Source organism: Suricata suricatta, chromosome 11 (assembly GCF_006229205.1).
Source record: "Suricata suricatta isolate VVHF042 chromosome 11, meerkat_22Aug2017_6uvM2_HiC, whole genome shotgun sequence".
NCBI lineage: Eukaryota > Metazoa > Chordata > Mammalia > Carnivora > Herpestidae > Suricata > Suricata suricatta.
In genome coordinates, this window is record NC_043710.1 from 4,862,948 (window position 1) to 4,888,625 (window position 25,678).

The 25,678-nt window shown below is 39.4% G+C and overlaps 1 protein-coding gene and 1 long non-coding RNA gene across 2 annotated transcripts in view; one reads left to right on the top strand and one right to left on the bottom strand.

The window, feature by feature from the left end:
- KDM2A (lysine demethylase 2A) overlaps positions 1 to 25,678 on the bottom strand; it is a 108,139-nt gene that overhangs the window by 43,231 nt on the left and 39,230 nt on the right. The window contains exons 2-4 of the mRNA XM_029915306.1: positions 5,328 to 5,466; positions 3,814 to 3,892; positions 3,312 to 3,358 (exon numbers count right to left, since the gene is read on the bottom strand). Of these exons, the coding sequence (XP_029771166.1) occupies positions 3,312 to 3,358; positions 3,814 to 3,892; positions 5,328 to 5,466 (265 nt within the window). The remainder of the gene's footprint in view (positions 1 to 3,311; positions 3,359 to 3,813; positions 3,893 to 5,327; positions 5,467 to 25,678) is intronic.
- On the top strand, positions 19,546 to 22,366 carry LOC115272231. Its single transcript, XR_003900313.1, has 2 exons — positions 19,546 to 19,671; positions 22,190 to 22,366. It is a non-coding gene; the product is annotated as an uncharacterized LOC115272231 (long non-coding RNA).

Genomic DNA, 25,678 nt, shown 5'->3' on the forward strand with positions numbered 1-25,678 from the left:
ACTTCTCTGAACCTTAGTATCTTCTTCAACTTGGGAATAATATCACTTTGGAGGCCACTGTGAAGGAAAATATTGAACACAAAGTAGGTGTCAATTAAACTGTAGTAAAAATAAAAGGGAAATTCCCTTTTGTTTTTGTTTTTAACATTGAACTGACCAGAGAAACCTTCTAGGAAAAGAAGATGAAGAAGACACATTTGAGTTGGGCCTTGAAGAATAAACAGAATTTCAACAAGAGAAATTCAACAGAGAATTCCAGGCTGAAGCAGCAGCATAAGAGAAGATATGGAAAACCAAGACAGCTAAAAATTTTTAAATAATAGTGGTCAAGAAAGGGAAAGAGAATAAAAAGCTGCTGGTGGAATATTAAGAATATTGTTCAATTAGTAAGAAACTAACACACGTCTACTGTGTACCTGGCCTTCGTCTATGTAACAGTTGGTATTAAGACCTGGTCCCCTGCCTCTCAGAGGTTTACAGTCTAGTCAGAGCTATGAGAGAATAGTCAGGAGGACTAGAATACAGCCACAATAAAGACGATATGGCAGAATACACAGAAGATATAACTGATACGTAAGGCAGCAAACCAATACCCTTCATATTTTGTAAGAAAATGCTAATGCTGAATCACAATTGCCTTGTAATACCATTTCACACCCACTACAATGGCCATAAATTTAAAGAAAAAAAAAAAAGGAAAATAACAAGTTCTGGCAAGGATGCAGAAGAACTGGAACCCTCAAGACTTTGTTGGGAGTAATGTAAAGCGGTGCAGCTGCTATGGAAAACCGTTTTGTGTTCCTCAATAAATTAAACATAGAATGACCATTTGACCCAACAATTTCCACTCCTAGGTATGTATCTAAAGATACAGGTGAGGAAAAAGTTCTAGAACTAGATATTGGTGATGGTCGCACACTGTGAATATACTTAATGCTACTGATTATATACTTTAAAAATTATTATAATGGTAAATTTTATGTTATTTGTATTTTACCACAATTGTTTAAAAAAATAGGGGCGGTTGGGTGGCTCAGTCAGATGAGCGTCCAACTTTGGCTCAGGTTAGGTTTGGGAGTGGGAGCCCCACGTCAGGCTCCGTGCTGACAGCTTGAAGCCTGGAGCCTGCTTCGGATCCTGTGTCTCCCTCTCTCTCTCTGCCTCTCCCCCACTCATTTTCTGTCTCTCTTGCTCAAAAATAAATAAAAACATTTAAAAAGAAATAAAAAATGGGAATGTTTTCCTTCAAGAATGTAGATCAAAGATGCTGGCGAGGCTGTGGAGAAAGAGAAACCCTTCTGCACTGCTGGTGGGAATGCAAACTGGTGCAGTCACTCTGGAAAACAGTGTGGAGGTTCCTCAAAAAATTAAAAATAGAACTACCCTACGACCCAGAAATTCCACTAGTAGGTATTTATCCAAGGGATACAGGTGTGCTGTTTCGGAGGGGCACATGAGCCCCAATGTTTATAGCAGCGCTATCAACAATAGCCAAAGTATGGAAAGAGCCCAAATGTCCCACTGACTGATGAATGGATAAAGATGATATGGGATATACAAACAATGGAGTATCACTTGGCAATCATAAAGAATGAAATCTTGCCATTTTCAACAATGTGGATGGAACTGGAGTATATTATGCTAAGCGAAATTAGAGAAAGACAAATATATGCCTTCACTTACATGTGGAATTTAAGATACAAAAAGGATGAACATAAGGAAAGGGAAGCAAAAATAATATAAAAACAAGGAGGTGAACAAAACATCAGAGACTCTAAATATAGAGAACAAACAGAAAGTTGCTGCAGGGGTTGTGGGAGAGGGTGTGGGCTAAATGGGTTAGGGGCATTAAGAAATCTACTCATGAAATCATTATTGCACTGTATGCTAACTTGGATGTAAATTAAAACAAAACAAAACTTATTACTGTCCTGGAGGTCTGTTAGGAAAACAGCCCCCCAGTGACAGACCTATAAATACTCAAGAAAATTTTCTGAGGTCCTCTGAGAGAGCCCCATTTTGTGAAGAGTAGAAAAGCATTTTAATCACTCAGCAGATTACTAAGTGTCTACTATACTCCTGGAGACTGTGCTAGATACTAGGTAATACCCAGTGACAGGCAGATAGTTGGAATCTAACACAGAAACAGTGAAGGAGTGAAAAATACAGGGAGTTCAAGAACTTTCCTCCATCTGGGCTATCTATGATTTCCACCTCTTGGATAAAAAGAAGAGTTATCCAGCTGTCTAAAAAGGGCCCTCCAGTGGCTAAGAGATAGTACTGCAGTGTTAATTTCCAAAGCAAGACATTGCACTGTAACTTCAACATAGAGGACAAAACTTAACAGAAGCTATAATGTTGAGAGGAAAGTATCAGAAAAAATTTTTGCTTCATGTCCTGTTGGAAACATGTCGAAAAGGTTTTAATCCACTTTACTACTTTAATGTGTATAGGAGGGTAACCATATCCAAATTCCAAAGGATTCTGGGCAGTCTGAGGGCTACAGTGAACACCAAATAATCTGCAGAAATTTAACCTGAGCCTTTACTGACACCAGGAAGCTTTCTTCTTTAATTAGGTTGATCCAATGTGCTTTCTTTTCCTAAATTTTGAATAGAATATAAATCAAACTAAAAACTCAACCAGTCACTGATAGAAATATTAATATATCTTTCTCAGCTTACAATGTTTTTGTTTTTCATTTATTATATACATATGTATTTATATTTATATTTACTTAAATATATATATTTACTTAAGTAATCTCTACTCCCAAAGTGAGGCTCGAATCTACAATCTGAGATCAAGAGTTGCATGCATCAGTTTACAAAGTTTTAAAACCCTGGCCAAGTTACCAAATGTAGCATTGGTGAAAATTTCCTGGAAATTTCTCTACCGCTTTTGGAGAACAAAAGAGAATCACAGATATGAGTGATTCTTCCTTCTTGTTTCAGAAATATAAAATGTCTCTTTCCTAGGCTGGATGCCCTGGAATAGGCTTTTCACAGAGAGAAGGAGGGGCACACAGTGATAAAATGGTAGGTAGGGAAGAATTAGAAGTTTGAAAGTTCTATGCCTGGTGCTACTAAATGAAGCAACTTTTGTAACTCTTTCTGAGAAAATTCTCAGTGACCAAAGAAATAGTAGTTTCTATCGAGAGAGAGAGAGAGAGAGAGAGAGAGAGAGAGATAGAGATACTTCAATATGTACTTCAACGTTCCTAAGCCTTAAATCCGTCAGCAATTTAGAAATCAGTCCCAATCTTAAATCTCTGCCTCAAAGGTACAAAGGCCACACAAATTACTACTTACCCACACACATTTTGACATCATTCACAGTGAAGTCTGGATCTGGCATCCTAAGAAACAAACACTTCTAAGTATAAATGGAAACACATCTTCTCTAATCAGCGTGAGTTTTTTATTAACTAGTACTAAAAATTCCTAAGCTGAGACACATAAATATTCATATTTAGGTTTAATAATATATTTTAAACATAAAAGATTTACATATTCATATATACCTAATAAGAAGGAATATATAACAATATGTTAACGAGTGATTATTATCCCAAGGTAATGGATTTTTAGGAGATTTAACTTTATTTTCTTTTAAGCTCACCTATATTTGTTAACTATTAACAATCATTAGCTGTTTTTGTAACAAAAGAAGAAAAATACATGCTTTTAAACTAACTGGGAGATTATTTCTAATTAGCTACCGCTCTGAGTCATCAATGCCGCACTGTCTACGGCCCTGGAGTAAGTGACGTGACCATCTCACGACCACGCCCACCAGGCTGAGAGCACTTACTTTATTCCAAGTCCGTCCGAATTCTTGAAAATCAGAGGGTCTCTTAAGCCACCCCGCTGAATATACTCTACATTAAAATCTGTCACCACAAGAAAACAGCTGTTAGAAAGGCCAGAGGTATAGCAGGACAAAGACAAAAGGACCATAAAAAAGATCCTAAATATCAAGGTGGAGTGCTGTTTCTGTGTAAATAGTATTTCTCTGTGAGACAATATACATGCTTGTTATTAAGAAGCATCCCTCGGGGCACCTGGGTGGCTCAGTTGGTTGAGCGCCCGACTTTGGCTCAGGTCATGATCTCATGGTTCGTGGGTTCGAGCCCCATGTTGGGCTCTGTGCTGACTGCTAGCTCAGAGCCTGGATCCTACTTCAGATTCTGTACCTTCCTCTCCCTCTGACCCTCCCCTGCTCGCACTGTCTTTCTCTGTCTCTCAAAAATAAATAAAAACATAAAAAAAAAAAAAGAAGCATCCCTCACTGGGGCGCCTGGGTGGCTCAGTTGGTTCAGCCTCTGACATCAACTCAGGTCATGATGTGAGTTTGAGCCCCACGTCAGGCTCTGTGCTGACAGCTCAGAGCCTGGAGACTGCCTTGGATTTTGTGTGTGTCTCTCTCTCAAAAATAAGTAAAAAATAAAAGTTAAAAAAAAGAAGTATGCCTAGGATATAGGAAGTGTACACTGAGAGGCAAGGTCCAAGGGATTTTCTAAGTCTGTATTTCCACAGTAAACTCAGAATTTAACCAACAGAGGGTCGCACTATTGATAAGTCATCTCATAAACCCTAAGCAGAAATTATCATCACCCTCTTAATAGCCAAAAAATTTAATACTGTCCACTAAAATATATACCACGACATCCTTGTCAGTTTGGCAAGGAACAAAGCTACATGGTACACATGGAATCTGCTGTGTTTAGGGGGAGAGGTACATGCATAGAAGAGTTTTTACTGGGGCTCCTGGGTGGCTCAGTCAGTTGAGTGTCTGACTTCAGCTCAGGTCATGATCTCATGGTTCCTGAGACTGAACCCTGCACAGGGCTCTGCACTGACAGCATGTGGAGACTGCTTGGGATTCTCTCTCTCTCTCCCCTTCCCACCCACCCCATCCCTCCTGTGTGTGCTCTCTCTCAAAAATAAATAAACATTAAAAAAAAGTTTTTACTGCCCTATTCTTAATAAAACCTAAAACAAGGGATAGAAGAAGGAATAGGCCTTCAGGAAAAAACTCCAAAAATGTTCCTGGCCCTAATAAACACTTATTTCTTCTCTTGTAGCAGAGAATGACTCCCAAGGTGGGAGAATTGAGGAAGGGAGGGTGTGTGTGTGTGTGTGTGTGTGTGTGTGTGTGTGTATGTTTGTGAATGGTATTGTGTAATAAGAGAAAATAAAGATAAACAGCCTCACAGCATCAATTGTCAATATTTTAGCTGCACAGATGCTGAGCCCAGGGTTCCCAGAGCCTACAACTTCCTACATCAAGAGACTGCAGGTCCCTGGAACCAAAACGATACTAACCTTTTCCCTCCATAAAAGTAACAAAATTTGCATTGTATTTGTTGGTGTGGAGTTTCTCTTCCAAGTCAAAAGTTCTTTTCCCTTCAATTTCATCATCTGAAATGCCATCATCTTCATAGCGTCGTCGCATGGTACCACGCTGGGGAGAGAGCGACAGAAGGATCAAATCATGTACTGTTTCATGGTCATCTAAAAGTACTCACAAACGTGTGCACACTTAACTTCATGTACTTTCAACTTCAGGTGTTATGTCAAACATCAGTTTTTTTTTGCCAATAGACCCTTCTCTCAACTGAAGGTCAGGTAATATTTTCAGAATGTACAAAATATTAACAAAATTTTGATGAGTCACTGGTTCCCTGCATGTGAATTTTACCTCTGCTAACTCTTTGGGCCCAGAGAGATAAATTTACAATAGAAATATGACCAAATTGGGTATACAGTCCACTAAAGACTGGAGACAATCTGTATAGATATTTCAGGCCAGGATACAAAATACAGTATTTTCATAGATGAAAGCTATATCTACATTAGTTTTCTAAAACAATCTTCAAGAATAGGCTAAAACTTTTGAATTAATGAAGCAAAAACTCCTTTACATCAGATAAAAGAAGTAAATCTAAAAAATTTAGTATTCCAAATAGCAGACCATCAATATTTAGCTTTAAGGATGTCTCCCCAAAGAAAATATAGCAGGGCGCCTGCCTGGCTCAGTTGGAAGAGCATGTAACTCTTGATCTTGGTGTCATGAGTTCAAAGCCCATGGTGGGTGTAGAGATTACTTAAATAAATAAAACTTAAAAAAAAAAAAGAAAACATAAATGGCCAAAGAACACATGAAAAAGATACTCAATATCATTAATCATTAGGGGAAAGGAAAATCAAAACCGCCATGAGATACTACACACAAAGGACCACATCATCACAGATTATATAATTTTATTTACATGAAATGTCCAGAATAGGCAAATCCATGGAGATAGAAAGTAGATTAGTAGGTGCCAGGGGCTGGGGAGAGCAATAGGAAGTGACTATTAATGGTATGGGTTTCTTGAGTGATGAAAATATTCTGGAATTAGCAAGTGGTGATATTTGTACAACACTTGTGACTACTAAAAACCGAATGAATTATATACACTTAAACTGGTGAGGAGTTTTACAGTATATGACTATCCCGTAACCTGTATTTAAAAAAAAATGATTAACGTAGCTTATGCTACAACACATTCTGGTATATTTACTTTAGCCAGTGTTCAATTTTGCTGAAATTTATTGCATTAGATACACATGGAACAACTGGTATGGAAGTGATGGAGGCAAAAGTTAATAAAGCAGCCCTACCCTAGGATGCGCTAAGAACAATCAAACCTGTAATTTAAAAGTTAGATATTGCAGGGAGATCTGCTGGGGAATAGGGGTGAGGGAAGGGGCAGATATGAGTCATAAGAAATAAAATTAAAGGAAATAAATATGACTGTTACACACCAGAGCAGAGCTAGATTCAGTATGCCAGCGGTATGTTTGGGTAGAAATACTGAGGATACCTGATAGCTATTCCGTATTTGGCTAAAACTTTTAACACTTTTACTGGGGCACCTGGGTGGCTCAGTCGGTTGGGCATCTGACTTTGGCTCAGGTCATGGGCTCGCAGTTGGTGGGTTTGGGCCCAGCATCTGACTCTGTGCTGACAGCTCAGAGCTTGGAGCCTGTCTTTGGATTCTGTGTCTCCCTCTCTCTGACCCTCCCCTGCTCACACTCTCTCTCTGTCTCTCTCTGTCTGTCTCTCTGTCTCAAAAATAAATTAAAAAAAAAAACATTAAAAAAAATAACACTTTTACCTACCACCTTTGCTGCCAGAAGTCCCAGCTCAAAGGCCAAAAGAAGACCTAATTTCGGTAGGCTTCACTTATCTCAATAACGCCCTCACTGTTCAAAATATTTTTAGGTACCTTTAGAGAGGGTATTTTCACTGACAATTTCTTTTCTTTTCTTTCTCCCTCCCTCCCTATTTCTTTCTTTTTTAATTTTTTAAATGTTTTATTTATTTTTGATACAGAGAGAGACAGAGCATGAGAGGGGGAGGGGCAGAGAGAGAAGGAGACACAGAACGAACCGGAAGCAGGCTCCAGCAGGCTCTGAGGTAGCGGTCAGCACAGAGCCTGATGCGGGGGCTCGAACTCTCGAACGTGAGATCTGACCTGAGCCGAAGTCAGAGGCTTAACCGACTGAGCCACCCAGGCGCCCCCCTATTTCTTTCTTAATTTATCTTGTGAGAGACAAAAAGAGCAAGCTGGGGAAGGGCAGAGAGAGAGAGAGAGAGAGAGAGAGAGAGAGAGGGAGGGAGGGAGGGAGAATCCCAAGTGGGCTCCACACTGTCAACAGAGCTCGATTCATAAACTACGAGATCATGACTTGAGCGGAAACCAAGAGTCAGACACTTAACTGACTGAGCCACTCAGGCGCACCTTCACTGACAATTTCTAACATGAGTTTTTTTTTTTTAACTTTAAGTTTGCTTATTTTGAGAGAAAGAGAAAGGTGCACACACACACACACACACGCACGCACGCACGCACGCACGCACGCACAGGCGCATGCGGGGGAGGGGCGGAGAGAGGGAGACACAATCCAAAGCAGGCTCCCAGCTCTGAGCTGTCAGCACAGAGCCTGATGTGGTGCTCAAACCCACGAACTGTGAGATCATGACCTGAACCGAAATTGGACACTTAACCAATTAAGCTGCCCAGGTGCCCCTTTTTTGTTTTAATGTTTATTACTTTTGGGAGAGGCAGAGAGAGGCGGACAGATTAGAAATGGGCTCTGTCTGCTCTGATGGCAGAGCTGGGCTCAAACTCACGAAAAGGTGAGATCATGACCTGAGGCAAAGTTGGACATCTAACCCACTGAGCCACCCAGGTGCCTCCCCCCACTACTTTTTTAAAAATTTGGTTTTTAAAAATTAATTTTGAGGTGGGGAGTGTAACAAGCTTTAATTCACTTTATTTTTCTTCTATGAAGCTATGTGCTGGCCACAGCTGGAGCCTGAGGCCTTTGCATGGAGACTGGTGTGGGTCTCTTTAATAAGATGTGAGTGAATTCCTGATAGGGATGTTTATTTATTTTTGAGAGAGAGAGGGAGCAAGCAGGGGAGGGGCAGAGAGAGAGGGAGACACAGAATCTGAAGCAGGTTCCAGGCTCCAAGCTGTCAGCAGAGCCTGATGTGGGGTCTGAAATCACAAACTATGAGACCATGACCTGAGCCAAAGTCATGCTTAACTGACTGAGCCACCAGGGCGCCCTCCTCAGTTCCCCTCCTTACAATACTTCATGCATGTGTCTTTGAAGTGAAGTCCAAAACATAAATTCCAAGTATCACAGAACAAAGACAATACAATCAGAATAAATGTAGTTCCCCCTTCTCCCCCGCAAAATTTAGAAAGCACTAATTTGCACTATAAGTTCTAATATACTTGTCAAAAAGAAAAATCCCAGTCATGTTTTCAAACCTCAACCTTTCCTAGGTCTACCATAATTGATTCTTCTTCAGTAAGGAGGACAGAATCGCCCTGATTATCCCAACATTTCTAACAGGGTAGCCAGAAGTTCCCCCATCCTTCCTTTATTTTTATATGCTTTTCTTATTCAATTCATATGCTTTTCTTATTCCAACATTCAAGAGGACTCCTTCCATTTTCACGTTCAATATAGAGAATATAAGGATATAGCGAGGCCTGCTCTAGCCAAGCGTCTTAAAAGACAACAGAAAAATGAATTTGGATTCTTGTTTTCTTTTTGATTGTTGCAAATGGGAAGTCAGCAATAATGCAAAAATTATTTGTATCAGTTTTAATACTGCCAAGAATGGTGCTTGTTGCTTTCTTGTCTATCCCTCGTCTTAATGTAAATCATGGTGAAAGTAAACATCTATAGCAAATTTCTTAGTGCTATAAAATCATAGGGGCGCCTAAGTGGCTCAGTCGGTTAAGTGCCCGACTTTGGCTCAGGTCATGATCTCATGGTCTGTGGGTTTGAGCCCCAAGTCAGGCTCTGTGCTGATAGCTCAGAGCCTGGAACCTGCTTCGGATTCTGCGTCTCCCTCTCTCTTTGCTCTTTCCCCATTCATGCTGTCTCTGACTCTCAAAAATAAATAAAAGTTAAAATAAATAAACAAACAAACAAACAAAAACATAGTCAATCCTTGAAATAAGTCTGGAATCAGTAGGCAATGACACAATTTGCTACAGGTGAAACCCAAAAGGCAAGGCCACTTTAATGCTAAGGAAAGCAGCCACCAATCCCTTCCAGCCTGCCAACATTACCAAATAATTCAAAATGGTTTACCAGCATGCTGTGCTTTTTTAATTCTAGTTGCTTTTCATACAGGCAATTTAGGCAGTCTAGAGGAAGTTACTGGCCTCCCACAGATGCCAGCCCTTACTGAACCCAGTGTCACAGTAAATAGCAGGTACAAACTGAACACTGAAATCTATTCCAACCACATTTTCACTCAGAAGCAATTTGTATTTCCCAGGGTCAGTAGTGAGTTGTACTCATCAACAATCAATCATTGTTTATTCTTAGATGACGAAACTTTATTGTGAACTCAAGTTTTCCAGGATCCAAATAATAAAAATAATTTTAAAACTGCCTTAAAAATATTAGCCACTATTTTTGAGAGAGAGAGAGAGAGAGAGAGAGTATAAATGTGCAAGTGGAGGAGGGGCAGAGAGAGAGAGGGGGGCAGAGAGAGAGAGAGAGAGAGAGAGAGAGAGAGAGAGAGTGCGACAGAGGCTTCGAAGCTAACAGTGCAGAGCCTGACACAGGCTTGAATCCAGGAACTGTGAGACCATGACCTGAGCTGAAGTCAGATGCTCAACCAACTGAGCCACCCAGGTGCCCTAATACTCACCACTCCTCAGTCAAGATGTAATTAACTACATTATATGGTATAAATGGCCACATAAATGGAATATTTAGATTAACTCAATTACTGACAGATAAGTCAAGCTCAAGTGATATAAATATTATACAATCATTTCCCTAGATGATTAGGTGAAAAAAAGATGAGGCAAGAACTATATGCAAACAAGTATCAATTATTATATAGAAACTCTTAGCATTCTCTTTTCTAAACATCTGGTAAAAAAGAATGATGGAAAGGGCATTGTCTTAAGATGTCTTTATGTAATACACTTAAAAAGTAAAACAGAGCAGAGTCAGGAAACGAGGAATTTTGAGCAGGGAGTATTCCCTGATGCCAGCAACCATCTGCCTCTTAGATATTTGAGGAGTGGAACAAAGTGAGAAAGAGAAATCATTTTTAAAGGTCAGATAAAACTAGACTTGTCCTACAGGAAAACAGCTAAGCTGTCCAAGGCTAACATATACTCTAGTGAATATGTGACCACTAACACATTTATTACAACAAATACACTGAAAAGTGCTTATAAAATCCTAAGTTTAAAAATCAGTACATGTAGGGTACCCAAGTGCCTCAGTCAGTTAAGCATCTAATTCTTGATTATGGCTCAGGTCATGATCTGTCATGGGATCAAGCCCTGCGTTGGGCTCCCCACTGAGTGTGGAGCCTGCTTAAGATTCTCTCTCTCTCTCTCTCTCTCTCTCTCACAACAAACAAACAAAAAACTGTGAAATTATGCCTATAAGATTGCAACATTGTTTTTTTAAGGATGCATAGAGGGGAGACTGGGTGGCTCAGTTAAGCATAGGACTTCAGCTCAGGTCATGATCTCACAGTTTGTGAGTCTGAGCCCTGAGATAGGCTCTGTGCTGACAGCTCAAAGCCTGGAGCCTGTTTCAGATTCTGTGTCTCCCTCTCTCTGCCCCTCCTCCTCTCATGCTCTGACTCTCGGACACTTCCTCTCCCTCCCTCCCTCCCTCTCTCTCTCTCCCCTTCAAATATAAACATTAAAAAAATTTTAATGTTTTACTTTATTTTTGAGAGAAAGACAGCATGAGCAGGGGAAGGTCACAGGGAGAGGGAGACACAGAATCTGAAGACAGGCTCCAGGCTCTGAGCTAGCTGTCAGTACAGAGCCCAACACGGGGCTCGAACCTACGAACTGTGAGATCATGACCTGAGCCGAAGTTGGATGCTTAACCAAATGAGACACCCAGGCGCCCCTAAAAAAAATTTTAAAGTGTGCATAAAAAAGAAACAGTGGAAGACAATAGTTCATATTTGTTAACTTTTAGTGAAAGGTTTTCATGTTCCCCAAACCATCTTTCTTCCAATACCTAACTTTTCTTTAATATTTTTATTAAAAAACATAATAGAAAGTAGGACAAAATATAACAGAAAGGACGAAAACGATATGATCCTCTTTGACAAAATTCAGCACCCTTTCTTGATAAAAGAGATTCAACAAATTAGGAACAGAAAGTAACTTCCTCTAGCTAATAAAGGGCATCTACCAAAAACCCACCAATAATATCACACTTAATGGTAAAAGACACAGAACTTTCTTCCTAAGATCAGGAACAAGACACAGATGTCTGCTCTCACCACTTCTATTCAACACGATGTGAGAGGTTGTAGCCAAGACGATTAGGGAAGAATAAGACATACAACGGGTGCACCTGGGTGGTTCAGCCAATTAAACGTCTCCCTCTCTAGGCTCAGGGCTTGATCTCACCGCCCTGCACTGGGCTCCATGCTGGGCATGAAGCCTACTTAGTAAAAGACAGACAGACAAGTTTGGAAATGAAAAAGTAAAACTATCTTTATTCACAAAAATCAAGATCTTATACATAAAAAATTTTAAAGCATCCACATATAAAAAAATTTAGAGCTAATAAAATCAGTTGTATATCTATATATTAGCAATGAAAAAAATCCAAAAATGAAATTGAGAAAACAATCCCATTTATAACAGCATGAAAAAAATACAAAGAAATAAGTGCAACGAAAGAAGCGCAAGACTTGTACATGGGAAAAACACAAAACACTATTGAAAGAAATTAAAGATCAAAATAAATGGAAACACATCTTGTGTTTATGGACCAGAAGATTTAATATTATTAAGATGGCAATACTCCTTAAATTGGTCTACAGATACAATACAATTTCTGATGAAATTCCAGGTGCCTTTTTTTTTCCTGCAGAAATTTAACAAAATCATCTTGAAATTCAAATGGAAACAAAGGGAACCAGAATAGCCAAAACTATCTTGAGATTCACACTTCCTCATTTCAAAACTTACTAGAAGGCTGTATAATAATCAAGACTGTGTGGTGCTGGCATGATGACCAACATACACATCAGCAGAAGAGAACTGAGAATCCAGGAATAAACCTTTACATTTATGGCCAACAGATTTTCAACATGGATGCCTAAACAATGCAACGGGGAAAATCTTTTCAAGAAATTGTGTTGGCAGGATACCTGGGTGTCTCAGTTGGTTAAAAATTCGTGCTGGGACAACTCTATATCCACATGTAGTAACAGAATGAAGCTGGACCTCTACCTCATACCAAACAAGGGAAGGAAGCAAGGAAGGAGGGGAGGAAAAAGAAGAAAGAAAGCACTTAAAATGGATTAAAGATGTAAAATGTAATGGCTAAAACTATAATTCTTAAGAAAATATGGTATAAATATTCATGAATTTGGATTAGGCAAGATACAACATCAAAATAATCGAACAACAACACAACAGACTGACTGAACTTTCTCAAAATTAACACTTTTTGTGCTTCAAAAAACATTATCAAGAAAAATAAAAGTCAAACTACAGAATGGGAGAATATATTTGCAAATCACTTATCTCATAAGTATCTAGAATATCTATCTCTATCTAGATAGATATCTAGAATATATAAAGAATGGTTACAACTTAATAATAAAAAGACAAAAAAAAAACAGAAAAAGGGTTTGAATAAGTATTTCTCAAATATATATAAATGGCCAGTAAGCACATGAAATCATTAGTTACAAGCTCATTAGTCACCAAGAAAATGGAAATCAAAGCCACAATGAGATCACTTCACACCTACTAGTCAGATAGTAAGAGCTGGTGAAAATGAAAATACACAGTTGGTGGAAATGCAGACTAGCACAACCCCTTTGGAAAAAGTCTGGCAACTGTTCAAATGGTTAAACAGAGTTACCATATGACCCAGCAATTTCATTCCTAGGTATCTAGCCAAGAATGACAATATATGCCTACAAACATTCATAACATTATTCATTATAGCCAAAAGGCAGAAACAATCCAAAGGCCCATCAACTGAAGAAGGGATATAGTATATTCACACAATGGAATATTATGTAGCAATAAAAGGGAGTGAAATACTGATATACACTACAACACATACGAGCTTTGAAACCATAATGCTCAGTGAAAAAAGCCAGTCACAAAAGACTACATATAAGATAACATTTATATGAAATGTCCAGAACAAGCAAATCTGTAAAGTAGATTAGTGATTGCCAGGGGCTGGAGTGAAAAGAGATGGGGACTAACTGCTAATGTGTTTTGGGTTTCTTTGAAGTAATGAAAATGTTCTGGAAATAGGATAGTGCTAATGTCCGCACGACTTTGCGAATGTATTAAAAACCACTGAGGGGCACCTGTGTGGTTCAGTGGGTTGAGCGGCCAACTTCGACTCAGGTCATGATCTCGCAGCTTGAGAGTTCCAGCCCCATGTCGGGCTCTGGGCTGACAGCTCAGAGCCTGGAGCCTGCTTCGAATTGTGTGTCTCCTGTCTCTGCCCTCCCCTGCTCACACTCTGTCTCTCAAAAATAAATAAATGTTAAGAAAAAATTAGAAAAACACCCCCACTGAACTGTACACTTTAAAAGGGTTAATTGTATAGCACAGAAATTGTATCTCAATAAAAAGTGACTGGCAATCTGTAAGAGAAAAAAGATAAAGAAAGGGGTAATAAACGTGTATGTTTAAATAAAGCCATGTAGTTTGATGAGAATAAGGTTTGATGTAGACCAATTCAAGACACATTGCTTGGGGCGCCTGGGTGGCTCAGTAGGTTAAGCGTCTGGCTTCCGCTCAGGTCATGATCTTGTGGTTCGTGGATTTGAGCCCCGCGTCAGGCTCTGTGCTGACAGCTAGCTCAGAACCTGGAGCCTGCTTCAGATTCTGTGTCTCCCTCTCTCTCTGTCCTTCCCCGACTCGTGCTCTCTGCCCCCCAAAATAAACATTAAAAAAGATAATAAAGCTGGGCCCTTATCTAATCCCATATACAAAAACTCAAAATGGATCAAAGACCTAATCATAAGAGTTAAAACTATACAGGGGCACCTGGGTGGCTCAGTCAACTGAGCATCCAACTTTGGCTCAGGTCATGATCTCGCGGTTCCTGAGTTCAAGTCCCCACATCAGGCTTGCTGTTGTCAGTGCGGAGCCCACTTTGGATCCTCTGTCCCGTCTCTCTGCCCCTCCCCCATTTGTACTCTCTTTTTAAAATAAACATTTATTTAAAAAAAATTTTTAAAGCTTATTTTTGAGAGACATAAAAATAAACAAACATTTAAAAAATAGTTAGGGGTGCCTGGGCGGCTCAGTCGGTTCAATCTCCTACTTTGGCTCAGGTCATGATCTCCTAGTTCGTGGGCTCAGCTGACAGCTTAGAGCCTGGAGCCTGCTTCAGATTCTGTGTTTCCCTCTCTCTCTGCTCCTCCCGCACTCTCACTCTGTTTTTCTCTTCTCTCTCAAACATAAACATAAAAAATTTTTTTAAATAGTTAAAATGGCAAATTTTATGTTACATATATTTTACAATTTAAAAAAAATCATGCAACATACCAAAAACCACCCTCGAGAACAAATGTACAATTATATCATTTAAAATTTTGTATCCAATAGTTTTTCTTCTTTTCTTTTTTAAAGCTTGCAGTATTTATTTTGCTAGAGAAAATCAGTAGGGAAGGGGCAGAGAAAGAGGGAGAGAGACAACCCCAACCAGGCTCTGCTCAGCACAAAGGCCGACGCGGGGCCTAAATTTACAAAACGTGGGACCATGACCTGAGCCAAAACCCAGAGTCAGGTCACTTAACAGACTGAGCCATTAAGGCGTTCCTCTAATAGTTTTTTATCTAAGATAACCACTCTGAGAGAGTCAAGAAATAGGATGGCATTATTTTACAAATGAACAAAAACACAGGTAAAACTGTCCTATATTAACTTCTTTGGATACCAGAAAGCTAAAGTGTCTAAAGGGGGAACTTACATAGTGTCAATTCTGTGCCATCTTAGTTAAATCGTAAATCACTTAACTTCTTTAGATTCTAATTTTCCCTTGGTGTTAAGGTCCCTTTGTGTTCTAAAATAAAGTCCTCTACAATCTGGTTCCAATTAACATCTCAGTCTTGCTCCTATACTATACAACGTGGAAAATTTGCTACATACCAGTCCCCAGGTCTGTCTGTCCTTATTCAAAGAATATTTCTTTTTCAGATCTAGCTCCCTCTGCCCTGACCAGGGAGACCTAGTGGCAGTTGGTAGGGTAGCCCTCCTAGGAACTTCCATATCTTCTTGTTGTCTTCCCACAACTTCCTCTCCCATATTAAACAAACTTTCACATATCTCAATCAACCAGCTGTTAGTAGTAGTTCCTTTTATTCTCATCTCCAAAGGGCACAAAAGAAATGAGAGAAGGAATAAGCTGTATAAAGTATGAAAAGGCAGTTCTTATTAATGATACACAGGAAAGGCTACTGCTCTGAAGGCAAACATCTTCCCTATAAGGTTATCATCCTCCCCACTTTACAAAGAAAATGGAAGAACAAAAGTAACTTCCCCAAGTTGCAAAGCTAGTAAAATTGGTATGGATGGGATTTGAACCCTGATACTTTGGTTATAGAGCCAATGGTCCTAACTGCTGCTCTATGCTAACACTGGTTTGGAATGAAACTTCGGCCAGCCTAGTAACTTGAGGCAGATGGAAGAAACTAGCAAAGGAACGAGACTCCAGACAGCTGAAATGGCTCTAGCAGAGAAAAGTGAAGTGGTGAGACATGTTGGCAACAAAGGAGATTTTCTATAAATTAGAAAACTGTGCTTTGTAGATATGAGGTTCGCAAAGGACCTTCCCCAGGGAGGAGAATTCTGGTACTTGCTAAGGGACACACTTTTCTAGCTCTGCCACTGTTTATTTTACCCACCTACCTTCCTTCCTCTTTTTAAGATTTTTTATTTTTAACTAATCTCTACACCGAATGTGGGGCTTGAATCTACAACCCTGAGATTAAGACTCACAGGCAGGTTTCCCAGGTGGCTCTGTAGGTTTTAAGCATCTGACTCGATTTCAGCTCAGGTCAAAATCTCACAATTAGTGCAGAGCCTGCTTGGGATTCTCTCTCTTTCCTTTCTCTCTGCCCCTCCCCTGCTCACACTGTCTCTCTCAAAATAAATAAACTTAAAAAAAAAAAAGTCATACGCTCCATGGACTGAGCCAGCCAGGTGTCCCGACGATTCCTGATTTCTAATTCTAGTTATTACTTGACACATTACGTTACTGGTCATTCAGCTTTTCTGACTGAAAAATAATACTATTCCTAACCAGAGACCAATTTATATTACAGAGTGCTTTGAACTTAGTACATTTATTGTGTATGCTATTAAACCTGTCCTCATTCTCTAAATTTGCAGCCAAAGTGACATTTATGAAACACTTTCTGTAAAATGAAATTGCCAGTATCTTTTTTTTTTTTACCAAGATTAATTTTGTCCCCTATTTTCTTGAACATTCTTTTTTTTTTTTTAATTTGATGCAAAACGGTGCTTCTGTTACAGCACAGGGACAGGACCTGTTATTTTCTATGTAATTCTGATCTTATTCTACTTCCTGAGAGAAAAATTTTAATTACAGAGCCTGTGCTGGTGATGATATAAGGAAGTCAAGTAATAACTAGATTTTCATGTCTCACATCATGATACTGCTTTAAAAAGAAGTTTGAGGGCGTATTTTTATAAATTTATATGGATTAAATCTGAATCTTTGCAACATATACCAAATCCCCACTTGATGGCTTTGAAATGCACTTCCAAAAGAAGAAACATGCTCAGGTTCTCATCCTCCTCTCTCCCACTCCAAACATATGAATGACATACATATCCCCAAAATCAAGTGTTGTTCTCATTTTCCTTATTTCATGCTTCTGAAAATTCAACATTACCACAAGGTCACACACTGTACATATAGATTGTGGTCTACACCCTCCCCCCATGTACGTGTGTGTGTGTGTGTGTGTGTGCTATAAAAATTATTATTTGAATACTTATTCACTCATGAAACACGGACACATTGAATATGGAGTAATAGCCAGATGCCCTGCATACAAAGAAAAAGGCATAGCTCTAGTCCTCAAGAAGCTGCTGGCCACTAGGGGGAGACAGACATGTAAATGAATTACAGTATTACAGTTCAAATGTGGTATATATTAAGACAGATACAAATGTTATTAAAGCTCAGGAGGAAGAACAACTAACATAGAGGGGCTGGTTAAGACTCCACGTAAGAACTAATGTAAGAGGAAATGTTTATTCATTGAGTACAACTTTACTAAATACCTACTAAGTTCCAAGGACAATGGATACAGATGGACTCTATGTTGCTCCTCTATGGCAGTGACCTCTTCAAACTTTTTTGGGCTTCCCCCTCATACTACTGGATTTCTCAGTATCTCATTAGTAAGATATAGATAGACTGCAAGCATTTTTCAAAAATAAAAGGTTATAATTTTTATTTAGAAAATCTGAAAATTTCATTACACCTCACTTAATGGGAACATCCTATGGTAGTACAAAAGTAGTGGGAACCACTGTCTTACAGTGACTGAACACTGGGCCCAAGTTTTATCTTTTGATCTATGTAACACTTATTGTCCCCAAAATATTAAGAAGCCTGAGCACAAGGATTAAGGAAGAACACATGCTTAGTTTTAACATAACCACTTTAATGCATTTCAAAGAATGCGTACTGATCAACTGGCATGGCTGAAAAAACTTGTATTTCTTTTGTTGAAATTCAGCTATGTCGGCCTCCAAGTATTTTCTGGGCTAACTTAGATCAACTTCTGCAGAGATCAACAGAACATAGAACACTTTTTATATATGAAAAACTTCAGTAGATCACAGTTAATTCCAACAAAAAAAGTAATCCATAAAAGGAAGACATTATCTATAGAATTTGGCAAGAAGCTTATTTGCAGCTAAGCCTCTCTTGATTTAGGAAATAAAAAACAAGCAGCTGAGAAGGCAGAATGCTCAAAGGGAAGAGGGATATACAACAGAAAGTGGACTTTCTCTTCAAAGTTCCCTCAGAACTAGTGTCAAATACCTACTACATATACAGAGTGATCCTAAAATTCTCTGAAAGAGGCAGCTACACTTACCCTGACCACAAATATGCCCTCCACAAAGCCAACTGGCTGAGAAATGAGGTAAAGTGCTGGACCCCTCCCACTAACTCTGCCTGCTTTTCTACATTTAGTATAACCAACCGCTCAGTGTGCTGGCTGCAGATTTAACCATGATACCACCGCAATTCTGCAAAGGAAAAAAGCGTGGCTATAAGTGTAGCAAAATTACCCTCTGAAATTCAGGATGAAGGTAAAGCATCCGAAGAACATCCTGAAGAAAAATAATCTGAGTTCAGATACTATACCAAAAGCATATTTTGGTTCCCTCAAAGGCTTTCTTCTAACATACATACACTCTTCTCCTTGGATATTGGCAAAGGAAGTATCAGCAACATTGCACTTTCTAGCAACAAATGTACACTTAGTTTATCCATAAGCAGCCTGGTAAAGAAGTGTAATTCCTCACTCTACCTTCTGTCCCACTCTTTCAAATCTTCACCTCCTTTTTGTAGCCCCAGAACAATTTTTAAACTTATCACTTCCACTATCTGATATTTAATATTAGTATTGAAATCGTAATCCCCCCTAAAATGTAAAAAGTTTGATTCTTCTAGCTATTTACCTCCTAGAACAAGAAAGAAGGAAATTTTAGGCCAAATTACTAGAAAATAATCTTTAAATTACCCACACACTACAAAAAATATCATTTACCAAACATGGAAACAATACTGAACTCAGAAATACTCAATTTCTCCCTCAACTCAACCAATTTCTTAACTTTATTTTCATTAGCCAATAAACTCCACTGAGATTCAAATACTCCCTGAACACGTCTGTTTACTGCCTGATGTGTTTCCATAGCAACAGACACCCAGAACACAGAAACAGAGATAATGCCTAGTTTTTTCATATCTTCCGTAACTGATGTAACTGGCGCAACGGAAAGACATTAGCATAAAATGTGGTGCAAGCTGTGCCGCACACAGCAGCTCCTAGAAGGTGAAGGTTAGTATGTCTGTCAGCCAAGGATAATTTATAGAAAAAGAAAACACCCCTAGAAGTTAAATCTTAAATCTAAAGGGGAAATAAGTGATGATCTTTCTGCCTGTCTTAAAAAAAGGTGCTGCAGACCTTAAAGGACAGCTTTTTCTGCAAAACATTAACTCTAGACATTTGTTCAGTAAATAACACAAACAATGAAATGTGTCACACATACATCTTCTCCTACTTCTTTCAGTGAGTTTAGGGAGGAAGGTAGTCACTAGAAACCAGATTATGTAAATACACCTATTTCCAGCCTTGCTACATTGCTCTCATCAGGATGCTTTCCTCTATGTCCCTTTGTGGAGAGATGATCAATGTTTTGATTCACAGACAAAGGTCAATCTCTAGATTTAAAGGGATCAGGATGGGTGCCTGAGTGGCTCAGTGGGTTGAGTTTCCAAGTCTTGATTTTGGCTCAGGCCATGATCTGTTATTGAGAGAGGCCCTGGTCAGGCTGAAAGCATGGAGCCTGCTTGGGATCCTCTCTCCCCTTCTCTCTGTCCCTCCCCTGCTCACACTCTTTCTTTCAAAGATAAACTATAAAAAAAAAAAAAAGGATCATGAAATGTCATGTCTTGAAGTAGAAGCTCTAGAAGGAATTGGCAAAAGATCTGATATTTTAAATTGTCCCCCATAATTTACTCCTCCCTTCTCCCACTGTCATGACTATATTATAATCCTGGCAAGACTTCTTTCCTGCTAAGCTTTCAGTCACTCATCGGTGCCAACTGAAGTTAAAGCAGAGAAAACTATGTCTCACTCCTGAATCTACCTAGGAACATTAATAAGAGTGGTAAACTGACCTCAACATTATCAAGTCCAACAAGAAGAAAATATTTAATAAGGGAGTTATACTCAAGCTACCAAGAGAAGCCCAAGTTAATGATCACGTCGTTGCTAGATTTCTCTAGACTAAGTATATTAAGTATCACATTTAGAACATTACCAATCACCTTCAGCCAAGTTAAAATTCTTTTTTTTATTTTTTATTTTTTTAGGTCTTTATTTTGAGAGAAAAAGAGAGGGAGAGAGCAAGTGGGGGGGGGGCAGAGAGAGAGGGAGACACAGAATCCAAAGCAGGCTCCAGGCTCTGAGCTGTCGGCATAGAGCCTGACGTGGGGCTCGAACCCACGGATCGTGAGATCATGACCTGAGCCGAAGTCAGATGCTTAACCGGCTGAGCCACCCAGGCGTCCCAGCCAAGTTAAAATTCTTAACAAATTCACCTTCAGATAGGACTCTATTGTTTACTATCGTTAGCAATACTACATAATGAAAACAAAGGAACTGGACTAAGAAGTGGGTGTAGACCTGAGTCTAAGCACCACCACACTGAGCTTCAAATTCCCTAAGATGCCTTTTTGTCAGGTGAAACTGTCAAGAACTTCACCCAATGCACAGATTGTCGTGAGGGGTAAATGAGAACAAATGTACAAATATTCTACAAACTGTGAAGTGCCCTATACATAAAAAGCAGCCACAGGTGCCTGGGTGTCTCAGTCAGTTGAGCATCTGACTCTTGGTTTTGGCTCAGGTCATAATCTCACATTGTGGGATGGAGCCCGACATCAGGCCAGCTTGGGATTCTTTCTCTCTCTCTCTCTCTCTGCCCCTCCCCTGCTTGCCACAATATCATGCATTCTTTCTCTCAAAATAAATAAACTTAAAAAAAAAAGGAGGTTGGGGCGCCTGGATGGCTCCATCGGTTAAGTGTCCAACTTCAGCTCAGGTTATGATCTCACAGTTTGTGGGTTTGAGCCTCCCATCAGGCTCTGTGTGACAGTTCAGAGCCTGGAGCCTCCTTTGGATTCTGTGTCACCCTCCCTCTCACTCTCACGCTCGCTCGGGCTCTCTCTCTCAAAAAGAAAGAAACTTAAAAAAAAAAAAAAAGAGGCTGTATAGAGTAGTGCCAGGGTCTGGACCAGGTTTCCAGGGTTCAAATCCTGGTTCAGTCTCTCACTATATATATATATATATATATGAGCTACTTAATTAAGAGAAGTCATTGCACAGGACTCTATGAGGATTAAATGAAATAAAAAACAAAGTAGCCAGCACAGGCTGAAAAATTATTAGCACCATTGATTTTGAACATGAATCAACACTGGACTGGGAAACCAACGATCTTTCCCAAAAAGAATGGTCTATGTGGCTAGAGGCAAATCATACTTCATATGCCTCTTCTCAAATAGTGTTAAACATCAGATAAGATTTTCTTCTTTATCATCCCAAGCAGTAGGCTTCTAATAAGCCTTCTAAGTCTATCCCTTTGAGGAACTCTCTTCTGATTCCACCATCTCTAAATCTTCTTCCACCAAATGTCTAATCCTAGGGATGAAATTTTATAAAATCCAACAACTTCATTCTCTCCACCATCACTGCCAGCAATTTAATATGAAGTGGTCATTTCTGGAAGGTGTTATTTGGGAGAAGCCCCTGCTCTAAAAGAGTTATTTCTGTTCTTGATTTCTGGGTACAGGGAGCTTGAAGGGATGGTCAAATGGGAACCGAAGAAAGAGTAGCAATGTGCTTACACACAAACAAGTTTCTGGACATCAAGACTAGACAGACTGGACAGTCAAGACTAGAGCAGAAGGCTAAAAGTAGACTTGGAAAGAAGAGGAATGATCAACAAAAATAAAAGTGTTAAACAAAATTCATACTTCCTTGCCTGTGTCACTCCAAATATCAGAAGGTGCCTTAGAAGTAATCATTATCTACACCTACCAGACAATAAGAATTAAATCATCCTAATCTGAGGGCCACCTGGATGGCTCAGTCAGTTAAGCATCCAACTTAAGCTCAGGTCATATCTCATGGTTCATGAGATCGAGTCCTGTATCAGGCTCTGTGCTAATAGCTCAGAGCCTGGAGCTTGCTTCAAATTCTGTGTCTCCTGCTCTCTCTGCCCCTCCCCCCCTCACTTGCAAAAATAAACAAACATTAAAAAAAAAATTTTTTTAAGTCACCCTAATCTGATTTATTTGGCATCTATTGTTGTAATTTTCTTGTAGGCATGTAATGAGAGAAACCCTGGTGAGAAATATGATGATTATGTGTGAATTTCATGCTGCCAAGACTGGAATTAACCAAGGAAATTGATAAATTATAATTCATCCTTCACTATACTTCTTAGGAACCCTGTTCAGCAGTGGAAGAAAGTTCCTAAGACAGAATAAATAATCAGGAGAAGGACCTGAAAAGCTCTTTTCCCACCACCATCCTTATGGGAATTCTGAGCCTGGGTGTCCCATGGTCTTTCTACTGGACTTACACGTCTTTGGTTTGTTTGTTTTTTAAAATTTATTTTTGAGAGACAGAGAGAGACAGTGTGAACAGGGGAGGGTCAGAGAGAGAGGGAGACACAGAATCTGAAACAGGCTCCAGGCTCTGAGCTAGCAGTCAGCACAGAGCCCAACGCGGGGCTCAAACCCACGAACTGTGAGATCATGACCTGAGCCGAATCCAGATGCTTAACCGACTGAACCACCCAGGTGCTCCTGGACTTACACGTCTTGAGTGCTTACTGAAGGCTGAATACTAAGACACAACAGAAAGAAATAGAAAAGAGATGCTATTTACAAGAAGCTCACCATTTGGGAAACAAAACTTGGTTAATTAAGAAAAGTCTAGAGGCACAGCCAAGAGCAGAATGAGAACGAGCAGCTTAGACAAAGCAGTTTCACACAGGTGAGTGTGGCTAAGAACTACTACAGCTAAGTATCAGTGTGGCTAGATGTTACTATATGTTCAATAATAATAATACCTAACTTATGAATGCTTCCTATATGCTAAACATTTATTCTCAAGGCCATTTTTCTAGATCATTTAATCCTCAAAACAGCCCTTTGAAGAAAGATAATAGAATGTCAATCTTAGTTATAAAGAAAGTTAAGAATCAAAAAGGTTAGGTAACTTGAGCCAGGATAATTTAACAAGTAGCCAAACTGGGATATCAATCTAGGTCCAATGGCTACAAAAAAGGCCTACATTCTAATCAAACTCACAGAAGCAGAAAGTAAAATGGTGGCTGCCAAGGGCTGGAGGAAGGTGGAGGGGAAAGGAGTTGCTGCTCAGTGTGTATGAAGTTTCAATTACACAAGATGAAAAATCTCCAGATCTGTTGTACAACATTGTGCTTATAGTGAACACTGTATACTTAAAAACTTAAGTGTATGGTTCTCATTATACACACACACACACGTATACATATTCATATATATATATTTTTTAATTTTTTTAATGTTTTTATTTATTTTTGGTACAGAAAGAGACAGAGCAGGAGAGGGGGAGGGGCAGAGAGAGAAGGAGACACAGAAAGAACCGGAAGCAGGCTCCAGGCTCTGAGCTAGTCTTCAGCACAGAGCCTGACGCGGGGCTCGAACCCACGAATGTGAGATCTGTCCTGAGCCGAAGCCGGAGGCTTAACCGACTGAGCCACCCAGGCGCCCCATATATACTTTTTAAACCAAAGTGTGACCTCCCCTACCTCCAAGTCTATATTCTATCTTTTTTAATTTTTTTCTAATGTTTATTTTTGAAAGAGAGACAGACGGAGTGTGAGCAGGGGAGGGGCAGAGAGAGACGGAGACACAGAATCGGAAGCAGGCTCCAGGTTCTGAGCTGTCAGCACAGAGCCCGACGTGGGACTTGAACTCACGAGCCATATCATGACCTAAGTCAAAGTCGGACACCCAACCTCTTGAGCCATCCAGGCATCCACCCCCACCCCTCAAGTCTATGTTCTTAACCCTCAAACTTCTTGGTCTCGGGAACCCCTTACATTCTTAAAAATTATTGAGGACCCCAAAAAGCTTTTGTTTATATGGGATATTTTATGTCAATACTTACTGATCACAATTAAAACTGAGAAATTATCTTTTTTTAACTTTATTTTTTAATGTTATTTTGAGTGAGAGAGAGAGCGAGCGAGCGAGCAAGCAATGGAGGCGAAAGAGAGAGAATCTCAACCAGGCTCACAAATTATGAGATCATGACCTGAGCTGCAATCAGTGTTTAACAGACTCAGCCATCCAGGTTCCCCCAGGATTCTCTAAATATATAAAACTGCAAAACAAGACAACAAACTCTACTTGTGTTTCCACACAGGCTGAAGTAAACCTTAGGATTTCAAGTAATGATTTACTGGACCACAATGAGGTTACAGAGATGACAGCAGGCAGGTATAACCAAACACAAGAGCATAATACAACTACTGAAAATGGAGTTTAATATCTGGAAAAAAAGCACATTTATATTCTACTACTTTAGGAAATTATAGAAAATACAAGAATATACAAATACACATGTCATTAGCCCTGCATGTAATGTCATCACACATCATGTATCTCTGGAAAACCTCTTAATTAGAGAATGAGAAAGAAAAAAACAAGTAACATCTTAACATTACTATGAAAGTAGTTTGGCCTCTGCAGACCCCTATAAAAGAATCCTGAGTACATACCACACTTGGAGAACCATCGTTCCACACCAATCATCTTTAAACCATGAGTTATAAAAATCAATTTAAGTAATACATGCATTTTTGAAAAATGAAATGACAGAATACAATGAAATGGAAAATATCAGAAAACATAGTACAGGTAAGTTCCACTTCTTGAAACTTCTGTCAGTACATATATCCAGTAGTATGCAAAGTACTAGGTGTAGCATAGAATATATTTCCTACTGCAGGTCAAAAACTGCAAAATCACTATACAACATAATTTCTGATTCTGCCAAAGCAAAGGCCATATAAATAACCTACAATCTGTAGACTAAACACTGAGAATTTATGATAAACTAGATATTCTCCAACATGAAGATAATTAAAGGTTTCAGATGGATAACATTTCTATAGACTGAAGAAAGTCACAGTTCACCTTACCACATATATCCTGCTACAGCCATCGCTAATGCTTTCCCTACCACCTTCGCTACCAGTCAATTCAGGGCAGAAAGGAAGGCA